Below are 23111 nucleotides of genomic sequence, written 5' to 3'. Positions count from 1 at the left end.
TGCAGTGTTAGTGTTTCTTTGCATACTATGATTTGTTTTTCTTCCAACAAATGATCAGAAATACATTACAATACAATACTATCATTGTAAACGACTGCAGAATTAAATAAAATGCATTAACCAATTATTTGGAGCAAATTGTCATCACTCATGTGTGTGTAAGAGTGCTTCTGAGTGTTCGCAGATTTTGTTCTCAGCTAAGAACAAATCCAAGTTAAGAAAACTTCAGTGAATGTCAGAATCTTCGTAAATAAGTGCATACGAAGGTTTTAAGAACACATTTCTTCATAAGAACGGTTGGTGAATGAGGCCCAAAGTGAGCACCAAAACTAACTAAACAACAGTCAGAGACTCAGATCTTATGACTGTAGTTGGGACTTCTTTAGCAAAGTTTGTCTGTATGTTTTTTGAGTGTTATTTATTACATGTCATTTAGCGGACGCGTTTATCCAAAGCGACTTACAATTGCTATACATGTCTGAAGAAACTAGGGGTGAAGTGTCTTGCTCAGAGACACATACTGTAGGTTGATGTATTGCAGTGGGAATCGAACCCTGGTTCAGTTTTAGACACAGATAAGGTGATATTAAATGGTCCAAAAAGATGTCAAATTGCATTTCTTTAACATCACAACATCACATTTTCTTGAGGGGAGGAGCCCCTAACCCCCCCAAATTATGCGCCACCTCAGTCTTTCGACAAACCCATCAGGGAAAACGTTGTTTTGCTTTTAAATGTTTTATTACAGAACAGAAAAATACTTTGCACATCCGTTTCATGAGACAGGCGCGTCGGAGAGAGACGAGTAGGTCAAAAACTCCTGCACAACGTCCCCACTTAAACGTAAAAAGGTAAATTTAATAGCTGGCAACATTTCGGTCAGCTGATGACGATCTAGTACGGAAACATTGGCAGCAAATAAATTCACCTTTGCGAATAACACAGAGGGCCCTATTTTAACGATCTAAAGTGCACGGTGTGAAGCGCCCGGTGCAGGTGTGTTTAGGGCGTGTCCAAATCCACTTTTGCTAGTTTGACGGCGGAAAAAACGCTCTGTGTGCCGGGTGCCTGGTTCTAAAGGGTTGTCCTTAGTGTCTTCATTAATCAGAGGTGTGTTTTGGGCATAACATGCAATCAACCAATCAGAGATCATCTCCCATTCCCTTTAAAAGCCAGGCGCGTTTGGACCTTGGAGCATTGCTGTTATGATGGAGGATTTGCACCGTAATATTTTTATTTGTAATCTTCTGCATGTGTTTGTGTGTGTGTGTGTGTGTGTGTGTGTGTGCTGTGTGTCCCTGTGTGTGTAACAAGCATAGTGTGCGCGCGCTGCGCACGAGCCTAGGAGCATTTTACTGCTGTTTGTAGTCTGTTTATTGCTGTTGAAATAACAATGAAATGCTGAGTTATCGACTTTAGACCAGGGTTTTGTTGGTCAATGGCGCGATCACTTCCCGCTGCCTCATGATAGCAATACGTCCAGAATTCACCTGAACACACCTCCCTTTAAGACCAGCACGCCCAGAATGCACCTGAACACACCTCCCTGTAAGACAAGCACGCCCAGAATGCACCTGAACACACCCCCAGCACACCCATGGGCGCACAGATGGGCGTGCTGGAGGTGTGTTCAGGTGCATTTGCTATTTAAACGACGCGGGCGCTGGACGGGAAACTGACAACTGCGTCGGTCTTAAACTAGCAAAGGCACTGGCGTTGGGTTTTGCGCTGCGCCGGGTGCAGGATAGGGCCCAGAGTGTGCGAGAGTTATTTGCAGCACGAGGTTTTCAAAAATATTCAACCCTATGCTACAAGCTAAAAACTACATTACATCTGCATTTAAAGCTTGAAGCTGACTTTTCGTTGCTTTAGCAGGGCGGCCAAACCTTCCAGAGTTTTTTCTTTTTTGGGGGATCATGCTGAGCGATTTGAGGTATCTAACTTTTTTGGACGGAGGCGTGTCAGACAGGGGAAGGGGCTCATCTTTAGGGGAATGACGCCTCACATCCTCCAAAAGGTCGTTCAGTCGAACAATCAACGAGTCCAGGAACGGCTCTTCCTGTAGATGGGGAGTGAGAGCGGAGATTTGGCGCAGCATGCTCCCACACTTCTGCCTTTTCTTTGTCTTGTTGCCGTCTTTGGGAGAAGTGGAACTCCTGTCCACCGGCCCCTATGAAGTCACACAACAAAGCTTGTCTTATTATCGGCACTCTTCACAACCTAGGTTCAACATATTTTACCCAATACGAGGTGACATGCAGGCGTGGAAGTTAAAGCCATATGCAACAGGGCTGCCAATATGAGGAAAATATCCAATAGCGTTGTTGAATACTACTTCTAATATTGACTGTTGATTTGTGTCTATTCTACGGTCTACTCTATTCCCTTATAATGCCAATATTTAATGCCATCTATATATATATTTTTAACTTTATCCTTGCACTGCTATAGTTTTATATTATTACTACCGGTATGTCTACATTATTCTCTTATATTGTCCATATTTAATGCTGGTCTCTAGACTATATCCTTGCACTATTGGACTTATTTGCCCTACCACCATGACACCCCCTCTCATAGAGCACCTTACCATGCAGACTGTCACTGCAAGCCTCTCATGCTTATACATCCCTCAGTACATTCATGTGGATTTGTTATTTTATCATCCTGTTTATGATGTATGTGTATGTTGTGTGTGATGTCTTTAAGCTACTGGGACCTTGAATTTCCCCTTGGGGATCAATAAAGTATCTATCTATCTATCTATCTATCTATCTATCTATCTATCCATCTATCTTTCTTAAGATAAATACACAGATATTAAAGTGTACTCAGTTCTGCTGCTTTCTGAGCCCTTTGACAAGGTCATTCGTCAGGTTACCGGTTCTCCAAGTGTGTCCTCAAAAGAAAGGATTGCTGACCTCTCTTACCACAGGATGGTTCTTGTGCTCCTCGATCCCTGGGAAGCATGCGACATATTGCTCCTCAAACTTCACTTCAGACGGGTTTGTTGCTAAGGCACGTCTCAGACGCCCAGCGCACTCCTTCCTCTGTTTATGGATGTCATTGGGTATCTGAAAAAGCACACAATATTAACTGATATTGTTACGACCGCCAGTTCCCCCACTTGCCAACCAGTTTCTCTTCAATGAACACTGAATAAGAAAGGAAAATTAGTCAAGCAGACTAGAACGGCGGCTCGTTTGGAATATCACTGAAGAAATATAAATAAATACCTTGTAATCAGGGAATCTGATTAGATGAACCACATATATTCTGGCTGGGCAGTCCAGTTTCTTCGAGTCTTTGAGAATACTTCGCCTCTTTTTATAACAGTGGTCCGAGTGGTCATCAAGCTAAAGACAAATAGGGAGAGAAGCTAACGTTACACTGCAGGAAATACACAATATACAGTTTTTTTTATTCATGAATTGTGAAAGACAAAGACATTCCATCTGTGTTGATATTTAGCACCAGTACTTGGTCGGAGAGGTTAACACGCCACTGGTGCATTCAGACCAAAAAAAGTGATCCGCCGATTCGCCGCAAGGTTGTGTAACTTAAACGGCCCATTTGTGTGACGTCTTGTTTTTTAACCCCTAAAAATAGCACAAGAAGTAGAATTTATATTTTATACTGTATATAGTTCTCCGTACGATTGTTTATAGAAGGCAGCTTTATCCAACAGGAGAGAGAGAGAAAGAGACGAGCGAGACATAGCGAGTGCTTTGTCGTTGCAGTAAAACATTCAGCTGTTACACAAACTCCCGGCCATTTCGGTGCTTGTGTATCGTTTTTTTACCCTCATAGTGTTTTAAATCTTTCTTGTGGCAGCGATAGAGGTAGTAATGTCCCATAAATGCCCTATTTCCCCCTCTGGGCTCACCAAAACGGACGTAAAAGCATATTAACCGTTCACTGCACGTGATCGCTAGTAAACATATTACACTTACAGAATAAGGAGAATGGTGTTCGCAATCATCCCCCCCAGACACCTATACAACATTTCTACACCCCTCCCCCTGCGGATTTTGGGTGATTTTTGCAAATGCTCTGATTAATAAATGTAAACAAATAATGCTTTGCTTCTATGACAGTTTATTTTGAGCACCTAGCCTTGTCCAATGTGCTCCGGGCTCTGTGGGTTTTTGATGCGTTTGGGACTTTTCCCTCTTCCCCTGACTTAGAGCTGGGAGATATGGAGAAAATCCAATATCACGATAAGATATTTTTGACCAAATATCTCAATAGCGATATTGCGGCAATATTGTAGGGTTGACTATTAGTGCTTTCACAACATATTAAACACAATGAGATTTTAGATGAATAAATAATCACCATAATGTGGGTAAAGGCAAATAACAAAACAACTAGAACAGTCTGGTAAGACATCACTTTACTGTAATGCAGCCTTTAAAACCAGGAAAAGACAACACTTGTTTCATATCACGATATCCAAAATTTAAGACGATATTTAGCCTCATACATTATATATATATATATATATATATATATATATATATATATATATATCTCGATGTTGATATTATGTCCATATTTTGCCCAGCCCTAACCCCTGACCTGCCTTCAGACCCCTCTCTTTTTCTTTACAAATGAAGCTCTGAATATAACACATGAAATGTACCAAACTCACACAGCAATGTACCAAACCGTTCCCCGGGCTAAAATATGTGTATTTATTTTTTCTCCATAACCACCTGGCCCCCCCCAGGTTGAAATGTGAGGCAAAGTGGATGCTGGGTAACTGTTTATTGACATACCAGTTGTAGTTGTCTTGTCTGTTTATCATGTTTGTGCTTGTCTAACCCTTGGTGACAGGAGTAGACCCTCCTCCCCACCACCATGAAGGGGATCCCGTCAAAGGGAACGTATTGCAGCTCCCACATTATTTTTTTGGATCCTGGTTTGGGGTCTGTAAAGGCAAGTTCACATGTCAACAGTAAATCAGTGTTCTCAGTGCAACATCCAGCTAGCTAGCTAAGGGTTGAGGCTAAATGTATGGTGGCCGAGACGGTTCAACACAAATACAAAAAGCTAAGCTTCACTTACTACTCAAACATACAAGAACTTTCCTCCTCCGAACACCACACTCACTTTCATTGTCGCTTATGTATTTGTGTTGTAGCTTTTGTATTTGTGTTGTACAGTCCCTCCAGAAAAACGTGATTATGCGATCACATAATTCAACGCACAATCAGCCAAAGTCCACATATTTATGCGAGGGGGGGGGGCACATTTAATCAATCAATATCAAATACGCCACACTTTCGCCGCATAAATTGCCAATTTCCGCAAAAATATGCAGGGCTTGCATGATTTCATAATCCCCGCATTTTCATTGCAAAAAAAGTCACAATATATCTTGGCAGAAAGTTGAAAAATTTTGTGTTTACTTCACACAAGAGCAGCCATTTCCCCCTGTTGCAATGGGAACGTTATGAAGTGACGTTATGAAGTGACGTTATGAAGTGACGTTATGAAGTGACGTTATGAAGTGACGTTATGAAGTGACGTTATGAAGTGACGTTATGAAGTGACGTGGACATCATCGAAAAGCAGGGTGTTGAAAAAAAAATAAAAAAAAAAATCACATATTTTTCACTTTTTCATCAAACCGCAGTTTTTGCAAGTTCCCGCAATTTCATCACATAAAATTGCATAAATATCCCGCATATTCCATCGCATTTTTTAAGAAAACGTGCCACATAATCAAGGATTTTTGCCAGCAACAATCACAAAAAAACTCTGCATTTTTCTGGAAGGATTGGTTGTAGCTTTTATATTTGTGTTGTAGCAAAGTAGCTTTTGCGTTTGTGTTGTAGCTTTTGCGTTTGTGTTGTAGCTTTTGTATTTGTGTCGAACCGTCTCGGCCACCGTATGAATGGGATAACGTTACAGCTATGGCGAGGATAGTTTAGCAACAAAACGACTAGTTAATTTTAGGGAAAAGATCTTGGTTTGGATTAAAACACTCACGAGGAACAAACACGCGTTTCCTGGGTTAAAGTATTTAAAAAAAATACAGGACTATATTAGCCTAGATTTTGCTTAACTTCCGGCGTTAGCTGTATCCCTTTTAGCCACAATCATAGCTAATATAATAACGTTACGCCAAATAAAACCTAACTGAAGGCAGTCTTGTTTAGAGCTACAAAAACGTACCGTCCACACCAAAAGCCTTGTCTTTTGTCCAAACGACGAACTTTGTCATCGTGTCCTCCTCGAAACCTTTAAGATTCTGATCAAAACACCCATTCGAGGGGAATCGTTTACAACCACCGGTCGCCATTAGTGTTTAGAATTCGCGGGATTTTGCGAGATTTGCGTCACTTCCCGCCTATTAGAGACAGACGCTCACACCAACCACGATATAAACTGTAGTTTGAATGTCTTTAAAGCATTTGATTGTACAACCCGTTCTTATTATACACCCATGTACACAATACGCACAGCCTGGGAAAAACCTTGCCTTGCAGACTGAATGCAGGGTAAAAACAAACCTATGACATATAATCTCGCGAGAAGAGTTGTTGTGGTGGCGCGAATTAACAAGGATTCTCAGACACACAGAGCTCAGTAGCTGGTGGACGTTTCTTCGGTAAACTTTTTCTAAACTACTCCGTGTGAAACGCTTATAACGTTACATTTTACTTTTTAGTTCAGCATACAGGTCGCGTTCCGGTTAACGTTGTCTGTTTGCTTCGTGACCGAAAAGTATGTCGGACGCTTTGTCTGATGCCGGCAGCGACGTCAACCAAGATGACGCTCAGGAGGATGTTATGACCCCGGCGGAGCTGATAGCCAAACTGGAAGAAGTGAGCTCAATGTTTTACAAAATGATGATCCTATTTGACGGTAACATGAGGAGCCATTAGACCTTTTCAGTGGAATTCCATTGCTAGGAAACAGCCTGACCGCTTGTTAACTTCATGTCAGTTGATGTCATTAACATACATTCACACAGGACATTAACGGGCCATTTAGAAAGTTTATGTTTACAACTGTCATAGTATAGGGTCCCATAGATGTATGTGTATATATATCATATCCCATCTCATAGATCCAATAGATGTGTGTGTGTGTGTGTGTGTGTGTGTGTGTGTGTGTGTGTGTGTGTGTGTGTGTGTGTGTGTCTCTGTGTCTCTCTCTCTCTCTGTCATATCCCATCTCATAGATCCCACAGGTGTGTGTGTGTGTGTGTGTATGTATGTATGTGTGTGTGTGTGTGTGTGTGTGTGTGTGTGTGTTTCTCTCTCTGTCATATCCCATCTCATAGATCCCATAGATGTGTGTGTATATATATATATATATATATATAAAACATATTTCAGTGGTGTAGTCTAATGTATTGTAGTGGCAGTGTTTCCTCTATGTTGGTTTGACCGTGGCGTACCCCCACGCAACATTTCTGCCCCCCCACGGTATCAGAAATAGGGCTGCATTGGTAGAGTGCATGTCGGAGAACATTTTATTAAGATAATGTAATTAATAGTGAGGTTTATTGCTATTTGCTACAGAATGCTTAGCCTATATGTCAAGATCAAAGTTGGCCTATATAGTAACTAAAAAAAATATACAGTTCAATCACAACAGAAAATATACCTCATTGTGTGTGTGAATAGAGGTGAATAAATATATTTGTTTGTGTTGCAGCAAAGTGTCAGCTCCGTTTTGGGTGGGGGGGACACTGAGTGGGTATACTGTAATGTATATGTATGGGTTTATACTGTATATATGGGCCAGAATGGGCCATTTGGGGGGGGCCATATAATATTTTGGTGGGGTCTGGGTGTCCTCCCCCAGGAAGGTTTTGAGCATTAACGACTTCATTTCCTGTATTCTGACACTTTTATGCACCAAATTTGCGGTGGAAATACCTTTTTTATTTAGCCTATGTGAAGAAGAAAAACACAGATGACAATTCAAAATATATCAAAATGACAATGCAAAGTATGTTGTTTCGTGTCATTGCACATTTTTAAGGTGGGTATATGGAAATCCTGGAGCCTTCTTAGTGGCTATACTGTGTATACCTGCCTATCACATAGACTACACTGCTGACGTGTTTGTATCTATGGCCGGATCCTCACCGCTGTGTGTTTCTCTGGGTCACTAACAGGCTTGGCTGAATGAGAAGTTCTCCCCGGAGCTGCTGGAGAACAAATCGGAGGTGGTGGAGTGTGTGATGGAGCAGCTGAGCCACATGGTAAACTAAATGAGGGCGGGGGGGGGGGGGGGGGGGCTGCTCTCTGGGTTGTGTGTCCAACTTACTGTCTGTTCAGAAACCCTCACAGTGCCACCTTCTTTTAAATGTAGCTCATGTCACAGATCAGCACATACAGTCAGTGTGGTGCCCAAGGGCAGTGGTGAAATGAAGCTAAGTACTTTAACTCCAGTACTGTTGTTAAGTCCAAATGTTTACTACTTTACTTGTAGTCTTTTCTTTTCATGCCATTTTCTACTTCTACTCCGCTACATTTCAGAGAGAAATATTGTTCTTTTTACTCCACTACATTCGTCTGTTACAACTTTAGTTACTAGTTACTTTAGTTACTCCACTACATTCATCTGTCACAGCTTTAGTTACTTTAGTTACTCCACTACATTCATCTGTTACAGCTTTAGTTACTAGTTACTTTAGTTACTCCGCTACATTAATCTGTTACAGCTTTAGTTACTAGTTACTTTAGTTACTCAGCTACATTCATCTGTTCCAGCTTTAGTTACTAGTTACTTTAGTTACTCCGCTACATTCATCTGTTACAGCTTTAGTTACCAGTTACTTTAGTTACTCCTCTACATTCATCAGTTCCAGCTTTAGTTACTAGTTACTTTAGTTACTCCGCTACATTCATCTGTTCCAGCTTTAGTTACTAGTTACTTTAGTTACTCTGCTACATTCATCTGTTACAGCTTTAGTTACTAGTTACTTTAGTTACTCCGCTACATTCATCTGTTACAGCTTTAGTTACTAGTTACTTTAGTTACTCCTCTACATTCATCAGTTCCAGCTTTAGTTACTAGTTACTTTAGTTACTCCGCTACATTCATCTGTTACAGCTTTAGTTACTAGTTACTTTAGTTACTCTGCTACATTCATCTGTTCCAGCTTTAGTTACTAGTTACTTTAGTTACTCCTCTACATTCATCAGTTCCAACTTTAGTTACTAGTTACTTTAGTTACTCCGCTACATTCATCTGTTACAGCTTTAGTTACTAGTTACTTTAGTTACTCTGCTACATTCATCTGTTCCAGCTTTAGTTACTAGTTACTTTAGTTACTAGTTACTTTAGTTACTCCGCTACATTCATGTTACAGCTTTAGTTACTTTAGTTACTCCGCTACATTCATCTGTTACAGCTTTAGTTACTAGTTACTTTAGTTACTCCACTACATTCATCTGACAGCTTTAGTAACTTTACACGTGAAGATTTTTGTACACAAAACCCATGTAGTTTATCAAATCTGATGATTTATTATAAATTAAACTACCCAACAATATATCGGCCTACAAGTCCAGCTGAGATGATGAGACACATTGAACACTGCTTACTTTATACTTTAAGTAGCCTACATTTTCCTGATGATACTTAAGTTAAATTTTAAGTGCAGGAGTTTTACTTGTAACAGAGTATTTTTACAGTGTGGTATTAATACTTTTACTAAAGTAAAAGATCTGAATACTTCCTCCCCCACTTTCCTCGGACGTAGGTTTTGTTTCAACAATAACATTTTGAGCGTTAAAACACTTAACTTCTGCATTCTGGTGAATATTTATGCAACAATTTATGGTGCAAGTGTCTTTATTTATGTAGAGGAAATAATTATTCTCCTGTATTGTTCAAAACTCATTGCATATTCAGAACATCGCAAGTGTTTCGGGACGTTATCTTTTAGGAATCGTGAATCAGAATCACTTTATTCGCCAAATGCATCAGCAGACACACAGGAATTTGACCCGGCAACGAGTAACACAGAAGCTCAACAAACAAACAGTATATGCGTATAGCTGCATAAAGCCATGCTTAAAACAATTAAATAAAATAGTCCAAAGATAAAATAGTGAAGGGGGGGGGGGGCAGTGGATCAGCTATTCAGGAGGGAAATTGCTCTTGGGGGAAAAAGCTTTTAAGGTGGCGTGAGGTCCTTGTCCTCATCGCACTGTGCCTTCTTCCTGAGGGAAGCTGCCTAAAAATGTCCCTTGCTGGATGGGTGACTGATCAGCAGCAGTTGTAGCTGCCCTCTTCCTGACTCTGTTCTCACACAGGTCACTGAGTAACAGCTGCCTGTGTCCAGTCAGCCTCTCTGCTGTGCACACAATGCCCTGCAGTCTGTTCTTCGCCTGGGCCGACACTGAGCCAAACCGTACAGTAATGAACATCTACAACAACAAATCTGTTAGAGACCTTGTTAAAGCCAGTTTAACTCTACATAAAAGACATGAAATCAAATCTGTATTTTCCACACTCATTACATTACATGTCATTTAGCTGACGCTTTTATCCAAAGCGACTTACAATTGCTATATAAGTCAGAGGTCGCACGCCTCTGGAGCAACTAGGGGTTAAGTGTCTTGCTCAGGGACACGTTGGTTGATGTATCGCAGTGGGAATCGAACCCAGATCTCCCGCACCAAAGGCACGTGTCATATCCGCTGCACCGTCATCACCCCAGACTCCTGTTGTGTTCTTTAACCCCCCGCTGTAGCACAAGTAGACACAGTTTTGAGCCCCCTGAACGGTTATTTTGACCTCTTTTGGGGAGTGTGGTTTCATATTTTTCGGGTGGGACAAATCTCCCTCTTCTAAATATTGGAGAGAGACATATCCCCCTGCATGCCCCCCTGAAATCTACCCCTATATACACGGGTATACCTTCTTCTCTGTGGGTTGTGTCTAACTTAGTGTACATTCAGAAACACTCATGACTCCACCTAGATTTCAAAATGTCACCGAACAGTCAGTGAGGTGCAGGGCGCAAAACCAATGATTATCATGCTTAGCTTTGAGAAGTATTCATGTCTTCTTCTTTTTTTAAGTAATACCACACTGTAAAAGTGCAGTTACAAGTAAATAGTCCTGCATTTCAAATGTTAGATTAGTATGCAAACATAAGTATTGATACCATTAGCAAAATGTACTTAAAAATCTAAATTTAAGTACATAAGTAGCCTTCGGTTTGTGTTGTGTAGGTTGAAGAAGTTAATTTCAGCTTGTTATAGGCTGCATTATTTGACATTGAAACCGAAAGCTGTTCATATTTTAATCTGCACACATTTTGACGCTAGAGCTCAGAGCGATCTTTTTCTCTTTCTGCCCTTTTAGTTGTCAGTCTGGTTTGTTTTGCATGTATAAAACAAACCCTTTTTATACAAAATAAAATGTTTCCAAGATTACTTTTTTCATCCTGCAAGTATGAAAGACTGTTATATAAAATTATAAAGGAGTCCTTACAGCAATCTGATCGTACCGAATCAAGTTATTCTGGCAGGTAATTCAGGGTTCATGCGCACAGGAATCCCAGAAGTAGTTGTTGGCAATTAAAAACAATCTTCTGCCTCAAGCTCTTTTTAAATAACTAAAAGAAAGAAGAAAAGAACAACCGAGTAAAAGAACAATCTGAATCTAAGACAAACTGAAAGTTTTCATATTCTCTTGTGGTCATTGGAAGTCAAGCTGAATAAAGAAACTGTTCATCTCTGACCGTGTCCTGACATGTTCTCCGACAGGACGCCAACTTGCAGCGGGTGAAGAAAGGCGACGCGAAGGCCAGCATCCATCGCATGGAGATCGACAGGATTCGCTTCGTGCTCAGCAGCTACCTGCGCTCTCGTCTGAGGAAGGTCCGTAGGCTCAGCAACGCGGCGTGCAAAATAAAGCTCTCGTTTCGCTCAGTCCCTGTCGACAAAGTCGCCTGATCTTTGTGCCCCCCTATGTCTAGATTGAGAAGTTTTTCCCGCATGTCCTGGAGAGAGAAAAGTCTCGAGGGGAGGGAGATCCGTCGCTGCTTTCACCCGAGGAGTTTGCCTTTGCCAAAGAGTGAGTATGCAGGGTTTCTCCTGGCTCAGAATGGGCCTTTTGTGGGGCCCCATTAAGTGTGGGGTCCTGTGATACATTTTTATTAACCAATTTATGGTGAAAACGTCTTTATTTACAGTACAGGCCAAAAGTTTGGACACACCTTCTCATTCAATGCGTTTCCTTTTTATTTTCATGACTATTTACATTGTAGATTCTCACTGAAGGCATCAAAACTATGAATGAACACATATGGAATTATGTACTTAACAAAAAAGTGTGAAATAACTGAAAACATGTCTTATATTTTAGATTCTTCAAAGTAGCCACCCTTTGCTTTTTTTATTAATAAGGAAAAAAATTCCACTAATTAACCCTGACAAAGCACACCTGTGAAGGTAAAACCATTTCAGGTGACTACCTCATGAAGCTCATTGAGAGAACACCAAGGGTTTGCTGAGTTATCAAAAAAAGCAAAGGGTGGCTACTTTGAGGAATCTAAAATATAAGACATGTTTTCAGTTATTTCACACTTTTTTTGTTAAGTACATAATTCCATATGTGTTCATTCATAGTTTTGATGCCTTCAGTGAGAATCTACAATGTAAATAGTCATGAAAATAAAGAAACACATTGAATGAGAAGGTGTGTCCAAACTTTTGGCCTGTACTGTATAAATATAATGAAATGTAACGGTCCGCATGTAATGGTTAACATTGGCTAAAACTTCTTTTGGAGGGAGCTAAAGAAATAAATTTTTTCAGGAAACATCTGAGAAACCTCCGGTGAGAGCTGATTGTTTATCCTACTGTTTTTGTAACACTTGGGGTTTAAAAACTCATTTCTCTGGCGTGCAGGTACTATGCGAACACAGAAACCTACCTGAAGGCTGTAGCACTGAAGCGCATGCCGCCCAACCTGCAGACGGTGGATATGCTCAAAGCAGGTAACGTCTGTTTTGTATTTTCTGTATTTTCACCTCACAGGCTCCCTATATTTACCCTTCAGTCTTGAATAAGTTGTGCCAGAAATGCTGCTTTATTAGCCTGCACTGGCAGATGTTTGCATTTGCTCTGACATTTTCACTGACCATCGCACTCAAACTAAATGTATTCTAACTAGTGCAGTGCCCGTTGAAAATGTGCCTGTTTGGAACGGGCCGATTGCTTGGTCTGTGGTTTTTTGCTTTTGCGGTAGCAGGGCCTCGTCTGTGGAACACCCTGCCTTTTAGAGATTAGAACAGCCCCCAACCTTGCTATCTTCAAGTCGTTGGTAAAAACCTACTTATTCTCATTAGCATATTGATCACTGATATAGAGTCACTTTTGACAGGCTGTGGAGGAGGCTCTATTGTTGCCGGTGTGTCTGGATGTTACCTGCAGGCACTATCGCGGAGACTACAGTATTATCCTATTATTAGGCTTAGTTGTTTACGCTTATTACTGCCTGTCAGGTAAGCAGAGAATCCTTCTGAAAATGAGCATCTGCAGGAAAATACACGACTACCTCTTTATCTCGTTCAAGTACATCGGCTTACGATTATTTTCAGAGGCCTTTTAAGAATGTCTTGATAGGACACTATCTCTCTCTCTCTCTCTCTCTCTCTCTCTCTCTCTCTCTCCCTCTCTCCGATAGAAATAGACAGGATGAGTGGGGGAAAACTGGTAATTATAGTGTGTGTGTGAGAAAACAGACATTTTAGTGTTGTCTTTTTCGTTGTCTCGTATTATCGTTAACGAGTTGAACGCTTCAGCAGAGGTGTTTTTCCATACAGGTTTACTGGCTTGACGGTTAAGTGTGGATTTGATTCGCGGGGGTGTTTTGCTGACGGTAATGTTATTAGCGTTAGAAGTTAGCAGTACGCTTAATTAACCGGACCCAGGGTGGGTCTGATGAAAAGCGTCTGTGTCTGCCCGCTCAGCTCCGAGATAAGTCTCCATTAGATAGTTGTTTAGTGCTCCCGACTCCTGGAACTAATTCCAACGCTCAATTGTGCCTTTTGGACAATTTAGAAATCTGGTTTTAAACTTGCAAACTTCTACTTGTAATTGCTTTATATAATTGCACTTTATTTTGCATCCTTACTATCCTGATTTAATTTATCAAATCATTTTCCCAATTCAGAAAGTTTTATCGTCTTTCTACTTTTCTTATGATGGTGTTTTTCTGTGATGTTGTTTCCGTGTTTTTGTCTTTTTTTAATTGGACTCAATGTGGTCTTAAATGAGGTTCGCCCCTCAATGATCGCTCGAGTATAAAACCCAAATTGAATTATTCCCAGTGCCTGAGCCCTGCCTGGACTCGTTTGTGTTTCTTCGAGTGAAGGACAGACAGGAAAACATCTTGGTCGAGCCTGAAACCGACGATCAGAGGTACGTTTTCATCGTTTGTCATTGGTTTTTAAAACCCACCGGTCGGCAGTGTCCCTTTTCCACATCCACTACGGTTTTATATTTCTGCGAAGATACTGAAAAACAGCTGATATGATCTCTGCTTTTCCTCTTCTGTCAGAGAGTACGTTGTAGATCTGGAAGAGGGCTCTCAACATCTGATGCGGTATCGAACGATCGCACCGCTTGTTTCCAGCGGAGCTGTGCAGTTGATCTGAACGTTGAGGTAAGTAACGGTGAGTTTGTGTGTCTTCTTCCTCAGTAACTCAACGCTGCCCTGACGCCCTCCAGTGCTGACATCTGCTGATTAATTTCTGCAGCTCTTACATTACATAAGCATCTGCTTTGCAGTGCCATCTGGATTAATTTATAGCTAGCTTTTTTGTTTTGTTTTTCTTTGTGCAGTTTTCTTTGTCTTTTGCCAACAGATTATGAAAGAAATGTCTGCATTAAGAACCAAAACATGTTTACAATACTGCCCTACAAAGGCAAAACGCCGTAACATCATGTTTGGGCAAAAATTAATTGTCACTTTTGGGGTATTTGAGACCTCCTTTATCATGTGAATAAATATCGTGAGTCAATTTGATTGTTTTAACGAGAAAATAAAAGACTATGACAACCGTAACATCCAAAACCATACGAGAAACCACAGCAGAACGCCGTAACAGCTGTTACGGCTCTTTGCCTGTGTTCCGGCACGCTGAAGTTGAGTTAAGGTGTTCTGACTTTGTTTAGCCAGCCATCAAGAGAGATGTTACTGTGCCGCCGTGATGTTACTGTACTCTGGCCTCGTCGTACTGTCAAAGTTTGCCGCTTTTAATTGCTAGAAAGGTCTTCAGCCTTGATTTAAAAGAGCTGAGAATTGCGGCGGAGCTGCAGTTTTCTGGGAGTTTGTTCCAGATATGTGGAGCATAACAACTGAATGCTGCCTCCCCCAGTTTAGTTCTGACTCTGGGGACAGAAAGCAGACCCTGTCCCAGACCACCTGAGAGGTCTGGGGGGGTCATAGTGTAGTAGACCTGTCCCAGACCACCTGAGGGTACTGTATCTGAAGTCTCTTTTATATATATACCTTAGTGGTCCCCTAATACTGTATCTGAAGTCTCTTTTATATAGACCTTAGTGGTCCCCTAATACTGTATCTGAAGTCTCTTTTATATAGACCTTAGTGGTCCCCTAATACTGTATCTGAAGTCTCTTTTGTATAGACCTTAGTGGTCCCCTAATACTGTATCTGAAGTCTCTTTTATATAGGCCTTAGTGGTCCCCTAATACTGTATCTGAAGTCTCTTTTATATAGACCTTAGTGGTCCCCTAATACTGTATCTGAAGTCTCTTTTATATAGACCTTAGTGGTCCCCTAATACTGTATCTGAAGTCTCTTTCCCCAAATTCAGTCTTGATGCAGAATTACAGCCACTAGAGCCAGTCCCACAATGAGCTTTCCTTAGGATGTACCATTTCTGTGTCTGTAGCTATTGAGGAGGAGAGAGGGGGGGGGGCAAGGTGGAGGATGGGGTGTGGTCTTGACCAACTGCCACTTTGCTTGTTTGAAAGCCATGATGTCTCTCTCTTATGGGTGGGCCAAATTCTCTGGGTGGGCCAAGCAGAGAAATGGGAGGTAACCTTGTTCCGTATGACCTCATAAGGAGAAGATTCCAGATCGGCCCATCTGAGCTTTCATTTTCTCAAAGGCAGAGCAGGATACCCAGGGCTCGGTTTACACCTATCACCATTTCTAGCCACTGGGGGACCATAGGCAGGCTGGGGGAACGCATATTAATGTTGAAAAACCTCATAAAGTGAAATGTTGATGTCATGGGACCTTTTTTAAGGTGATAATAAGCTGACTTTGTAATTGTGTCAATGCATACATAGTTTACAATTGGGTAGATTTGTAATTTCACTGAACTACACTCTCAAATAACCCAGTTATTCTTGTTGTTACAGGTCTGTCTGTTGCTGTGGATGTGCTTGGCTCCCGGAGGTCAGAAAAATGAGCAGTGACCTATTTTTGTAATATGAGGAACATTAACCTGCAGAGATTACATCTGGGAATGCACCCATCTTCCTCACCCTTGTCGGGATTAAGGACAAACTCGTGGGACACTAACGCTGCCGTTAGCGGCTGCATGTCTTCCAGTTACAAGTTACTCTGGAAAAATAACCGCAAACATCACTCATATCGTCAGAAGTGTTTGCTGACGAATGAACCCTGTTCACCAAAGCAGCGTTCGCAGAGCTGCGGTGTTATTTTTGGCTCTTTTTAATCATGTCACAGCATTAGTTTGGTTACATAATCATAATGTATTCTGATGTGTTGGTGTCTGTGAGGTTGCTAAAGAAAAGTTTAATCTGCTGATTTATTTTGTTATTTTTATCTAGCTGAGGCTCAGTAACAGCGAAGGCATTTCAACAGTTTGCTGAGCATCGTACTGCGTAGCAACTAGGGCCTGTATATTTCAAACAAGCATGCAAAACACTGTTTAAACTTTAGACTAGTATTGAAGTCCACTGATTTATTTTACATGCAGCGAAACAAGAGAAAGTAGTAGCTAGTTGTGTGTTATATACCAGGGCTGTAGTCAAGTCCACCTATGTTAAGTCCAAGACCAGGACTAGTCTAGACAGAGTCTAAATGAGAGACAAGACAGAAACCAAAGAATCCTCTTCAAGGCCACTCACTTACCTGTTTATTATTTATGTGATGTGGGAGACAGTATATCTTCTATAAGATGATCATTTTTCTTTATTATTTGTAATAATCAAAAAGCAAGTGCAGAGTGACACACTATAACATCAAATTAGGCCCGATTATTATTTACTTAAAGGTGCTGTAGGTAGGATTGTGAAGATCCAGGACTTAGCCAAAAAAATTGAAACATCGACAACTTCTCAGTATTCCCCCCCTTTCTGCTAAAGCCCAAAACAGTCTCTTAAGCCCCGCCCCCCGCAAGGGAGAATGAATGCGTGTGCATGAGCAGTGATTGACACGCAGTCAGACTCCCTCTCCTGGCCCTGATTGGTGCATCTGAACAGGGAGCTGTGGATTTTTGCAAATCTCACTACAGGCTGTAGGTGGAGCCAGAGGAGCTGGATTTATTTTAAATGACCTGCTTGATGTAGTTTTAATGGAACATAGGGTCACTTTCAGCTAATATGACAAAAAGTTAGTTTTAGAAGTCTTACCTACTGCACCTTTTTAAAATATAAAATGGAAATGTTCCCATTCTTGACCTTATGAATCCAGAGTACAAAGTGCTCGCTGACATGGTGTCTGTGGCCAAAATTAAACGAATTGATACCTGATGATTGAGGTATATGATGCAGCCAGGCGTGTACCAGGCGACCAATCACGATGCCCGTTCTAGATGGATTTTGAATTATACTAATAGTTGTTTTCTGAGCCCACCGCACTTCATCAAAGGTTTTGTTTTGAAGGAGGAAGTTACTTTAGAAAAAATGCATATAGTGCTGGACTCGGTCGAGACCAACTACAATATTTGACACGTCCGAGTCCGAGACAATAGAAAAGCGAGTCCGGACTCGAGTACTACAGCCCTGTTATATACCTGAGTTATGTTTTGTATAGGCTACAACTAACGATTATTTTCATCGCCGATTTAATCTATCAATTATTTCCTGGATTAATGGATTAGTTGTTAGACGACGTCCTCAAAGATATTCAGTTTACTGTCACAGAGGAGAGAAGAAACTAGAACAATATTCACATTTAACAAGCTGGAATCATTACCCAAGTTACACACCAAGTTACACACTTTAAAGTGCGTCTGTGTTTGAAAGAAAGTTGTTTCTTTTGATCGCCATTTTATAATTACATCTACCTTTTAAATTAATATGCCTTCCTGTCATTATGTATGTATCTATCTATCTATATCTCAGTCCCTCCAGAAAAATGTGATTATGCGATCGCATAATTCAATGCATAATCAGCCAAAGTTTGCATATTTATTTGGGTGCTGCACTTTTTCAAATTCATCATAAAGCAGTGTGTTGGGGGAATCACTTTTTTTTTCTCTCTTTCATCAAACTGCAGTTTTTGCAAGTTCCCGCAGTTTCATCTCATAAAATTGCATAAATATCCCGCATATTAAGAAAACGTGCCACATAATCAAGGATTTTTTTTTTTGAAGGAAATAAAAAAAATATATATATATGACAGAGATCTTGTTAATGTTCAGTTAACTTTGCATCTCTCTGCCTCAGCTACCACATCCAGTATTGTAAATATGTTTTTAACTCTCGTCTGCTTCACAAGTTTAATTTGGCCCTGATAGGATGTTGTCTTCTCTGAGACATAATTGTTGAAATAATATTGTTATGTAAGAGTCCCAGATCTAGTAGTCAGTGCTTATTGTTTGCCCTCACACAAATTGCCCAGATTTTTGGTACTAATAAGAGACTGAGGGAGCACCAGGCTTTGCAAAACTGAACTAAGCGTCAACAGACTGTCGTCCTTTTGACCTGCACTGCTGATCCAGCTAATATAGAGTCCTATAATCCAGTGTTATTATTATGAGATTAGGAATAATACACTGGGAGAGTCTTCATGATCTATCCAGGAAAGATTTTAGACCCGTGATAACATACAGAGAAGCAGTTAGAGTACATGAACACAACTCCTTCATATTCATATTAAAATGTTGGGAAATGAAAGCATTTAAAAACGTGGTTTTTGAGAAAAATAAAAAATTGTAAATGATTGAGTGTTGTGAAAGCTTTTGATTTCATTATTTATTAAACGCTGCATCCAACATAATCATCTTACAAGTCACTGTCACCTTTCTGGACTTAATTAGTCAAATCTTGACCAGTAAAACCTCTTGTAATCAAGTCTTAAATCATCAAAATGTCCTCTAGTTTGTTGTCCAAAAACATCTCATTAACAGTCCGATGCCGTCCTATCAGGACCCAGACCTACAGTAGTGCTCATAAGTGTATGAACCCATGCTAAAGTTGAAATAATAAATGTTCTTCCTTTTAAAATACAGGGGGCATAAGTCAGTCGACCCCTATGTTAAATCCCCATAGAGGCAGGCAGATATTTATTTTTAAAGGCCAGTTATTTCATGGATCCAGAATACTATGCATCCTGATAAAGTTCCCTTGGCCTTTGGAATTAAAATAGCCCCCCCACATCATCACATCACAAGAAAAATGGGTCAAATGGACGACATATAAAATAGCATTAGAATCTGTGTAATCTGAATGTTTTTATTATTATTTTTTTTTTTATCAGGACATCTGGTTGCTGTCTTATGTTTGTTTGTTCATTTGATCTTATTTTAGCATTTTGTAATCATTTTCAAAACTGAGATTACTTATATGTTTTTTTCTTTGTTCTCCTTCTTTCCTAAAACAATAAAGATAAGAGTGAAAAAATACATTAATAAATAAAAATAGGAATGTTGTGTGGACTAGCCAGACCTTCCTCCGCGGCGCTGTGGAGGAGGTTTCATGTAACGCACGTTCCACACGTACTTTGCAGGGATTCTTGAACATCTTCCAGTCGGCTGACTGCTGTTGATTTGAAACCCGTTACCTCTGCATCCCACATACTGACGTCAGCCGGTGATACCGACACTCTCTGGGGCAGATCTTCTCAGGACAGGAGTGGTCTGAGAATAGAGCCGGTATGACTCCGATAGTTTCCACAATGCAGAGTAGAGTTACACACAGTAGACCGACTCCACCGGCACGGCCTTTTATTCCAACTTTAAACTATGTCCCCCAAAGGAAAACTTCTCTTTTATCTAAAAAAAAATAAAAAAGAGATACATTTCTGTTTGTTCATCTCACTTCAATTTTCTTTATTATTTCTTATAGTAGTATTCTTGCACAAAAAAACGTTTTTACTTTCATTTTTCTTTTGTTTTTTTAAGAAATTATTTGTACATAATAACCAATCCATCATAAATAAAACGTCTGCAAAGAAGACCAAAAAAAAAAAAAAAAAAAAAATCCCTAAGGGGCTTATAAAGTGTCTCCCTTTAACATAGAGTATGATTACAGTTTAATATGTAACAACAAAGTATCAAATAACATAATGTACACATATACACATCAATAAAGACAAAAAATGGAGATGAAAGAAAAATCAAATGATAAATAAACCAACAATAAAAGAAGGAAAAGCTGAAATATAGCCTGACAAGCCAGAGCCACATCCAGATGTTGGGTCTGGGAACTGACCATTGGCAGGGCTCAATCTGATGGGCGGGATAAACTGTTGTCTTTCAAATTCCCCTCTGCACGCAATAGGATAGAGCTACAACCAATCAGAGCAACGCTAGCTGGTGGATTAAACTTTAAACTCTGAACACATCTTCCTTTTTTAAGAATGACCTCAGTGCCGTTCTTTGATCTTTTCTCAAAGAAAAGCTGAACTCCAAGTCTTCCAAAGACCCCTGTTCTCCAGCAGCAGCAGCCATCTTCTTTGTTTTCAAGTAGCAGGAAATTCACGCAGAAACGTCGCAACTCTGCCGTCATTATGTTAAGCCCCGCCCACCGACTCTATACACGATGTGATTGGCCTGACTAGAGTTTGTTTTTCCGGCTCGCAAGCCAACGGAGGGTTACTAGACTGACCCTGGCTGAAAGTTACATTTGCTGCTGTAGGGTGGTCTAGATTTCTAGGCTAGCTGAAATATAAAATTTGAAAGAAATGTAATTTGTTGAAGTGCTCTGCCTATGTATGTTAATCGGATTAAACGAGAAGCAGCAGTGCAGTCGTGAGTAAGAAAACGATACCGTTTGAAAGCGTTTTTAAACCTGTTGGGCCCTATCCTGCACCCGGCGCAGCGCAAAGCCCGACGCAAGTGTCTTTGCTAGTTTAAGACCGAAGCAGTTGTCAGGTTCCCGTCCAGCATCTGCGTTGTTTAAATAGCAAATGCACCTGCGCCCATGGGCGTGCTGGTCTTACAGGGAGGTGTGTTCAGGTGCATTCTGGGCGTGCTGGTCTTACAGGGAGGTGTGTTCAGGTGCATTCTGGGCGTGCTGGTCTTACAGGGAGGTGTGTTCAGGTGCATTCTGGGCGTGCTGGTCTTACAGGGAGGTGTGTTCAGGTGCATTCTGGGCGTGCTGGTCTTACAGGGAGGTGTGTTCAGGTGCATTCTGGGCGTGCTGGTCTTACAGGGAGGTGTGTTCAGGTGCATTCTGGGCGTGCTGGTCTTACAGGGAGGTGTGTTCAGGTGCATTCTGGGCGTGCTGGTCTTACAGGGAGGTGTGTTCAGGTGCATTCTGGGCGTGCTGGTCTTACAGGGAGGTGTGTTCAGGTGCATTCTGGACGTATTGCTATCTTGAGGCAGTGGGAAGTGATGGCACCATTGACCAACAAAAACCTGGTCTAAAGTCAATAACGCAGCATTTCATTGTTATTTTAACAGAGCATTAGTAGAATGCTCCTGGGCTCGTGGACAGCACGTGCACACTATGCTTGTTACACACTATCCTTGTTACACACTATCCTTGTTACACACTATCCTTGTTACACACTGTGCTTGTTACACACTATGCTTGTTACACACTATGCTTGTTACACACTGTGCTTGTTACACAGTAGAGTGCGGATCGGGCTGCATTTTTCTGTCCGAGCCCGGTGCAAATCCTCCATCATAACAGCAATGCTCCAAGGTCCAACGCGCCTGGCTTTTAAAGGGAATGGGAGATGATCTCTGATTGGTTGATTGCATGTTACACCCAAAACACACCTCTGATTAATGAAGACACTAAGTACAACCCTTTAGAACCAGGCACCCGGCACACAGAGCGTTTTTTCAGCTGTCAAACTAGCAAAAGTGATTTTAAGATCATTAAAATAGGGCCCTAAAAGTAAAATTCTCGTGTAATTTACATAATGAAAGATCGATACTTGGCGTCCGTGTATCGATATGGTGCCACGGAAAATATAGCTATATTCTGCTGCTGATGTAGTTTCCCCCTCCCCCCCAACCCCCTAGTTATGACCTGAGATATCAGAGACATCATTTCACAAAAACATGTTCTCGGCAGTCAAAGACACAATTAGAGTACGAGTTTTTAACTTTTTCTTTTACGTTTTTCCCACTTTTTTTCATGTTTGCCGCTTTGTTCACATTTTTACGTTTCACGTTTTTGTCATTTTTTTGGTCTATGTTTTCTGCATTTTTCAACCTTTTTTCAACAGTTTTTATTTTTTCCGGCTTTGTTCACATTTGTGACAGTTTTTTTTATTTTTGAAGCTTTATTTAAAAAAAAATTGTGGTTCTTTTATTTCTTTTTTTTGGCTTTTAAAAAAATGTTTGACGCTTTTTCACATTTTTGACAGTTTATTTTTAAATTTTTTAAGCTTTATTTAAAAAAAATTGGGGTTCTTTTATGTCTAAAAAAAAAAATTCACATCTTTTTTGGGACACTTTTTTAAAATTTTTACATTTGAACTTTTTTCCCCCACATTTTTCTTCAGTTTTTTTAATGTTTGACGCTTTTTTTGTTGACATTTTTCATGCTTTTTTTAGTAACGCCTTAGTTAAATGTCGCTGGAAATGATCTGAAATGAGGCCAAAACAACGTTATGACAGAACCAAAAGACGTAGCTGATTGGTCCTGAGAGGGGAGGGGGGGCGGGGTTTAACAGAGGTATAAATAGGACGCTGTGTGACATTCAGAGGCATGACTGAG

At 40.6% G+C, this 23111-nt stretch overlaps 2 protein-coding genes across 3 annotated transcripts; one reads left to right on the top strand and one right to left on the bottom strand.

The window, feature by feature from the left end:
* Positions 1-1667: 1667 nt before the first annotated feature.
* On the bottom strand, positions 1668-6778 carry si:dkey-31c13.1 (uncharacterized). Of its 2 annotated transcripts, none has more exons than XM_028577920.1 (5): positions 6184-6778; positions 4782-4933; positions 3237-3356; positions 2922-3074; positions 1668-2170 (listed from the first exon to the last, which is right to left on the bottom strand). In XM_028577920.1, exons 1-5 carry the CDS (start codon positions 6308-6310, stop codon positions 1823-1825), a joined length of 900 nt encoding a protein of 299 aa, XP_028433721.1. In that variant the 5' UTR covers positions 6311-6778; the 3' UTR covers positions 1668-1822. The 2 variants fall into 2 exon arrangements, with proteins under 2 accessions (XP_028433721.1, XP_028433722.1); XM_028577921.1 differs by having other exon boundaries at positions 2931-3074; positions 6184-6777.
* On the top strand, positions 5895-16794 carry gins4 (GINS complex subunit 4 (Sld5 homolog)). The gene is made up of 8 exons (XM_028577922.1): positions 5895-6836; positions 8141-8227; positions 11751-11864; positions 11963-12060; positions 12897-12985; positions 14321-14411; positions 14551-14655; positions 16383-16794. The coding sequence occupies exons 1-7, from the start codon at positions 6738-6740 to the stop codon at positions 14645-14647; spliced, it is 675 nt and encodes a 224-aa protein (XP_028433723.1). The 5' UTR covers positions 5895-6737; the 3' UTR covers positions 14648-14655; positions 16383-16794.
* Positions 16795-23111: the final 6317 nt, after the last annotated feature.

The sequence above is a fragment of the Perca flavescens genome, chromosome 5 (genome assembly GCF_004354835.1).
Source record: "Perca flavescens isolate YP-PL-M2 chromosome 5, PFLA_1.0, whole genome shotgun sequence".
NCBI lineage: Eukaryota > Metazoa > Chordata > Actinopteri > Perciformes > Percidae > Perca > Perca flavescens.
Note: the sequence above shows the minus strand (reverse complement) of the source record. Positions and strands in the feature narration are given on the sequence as shown.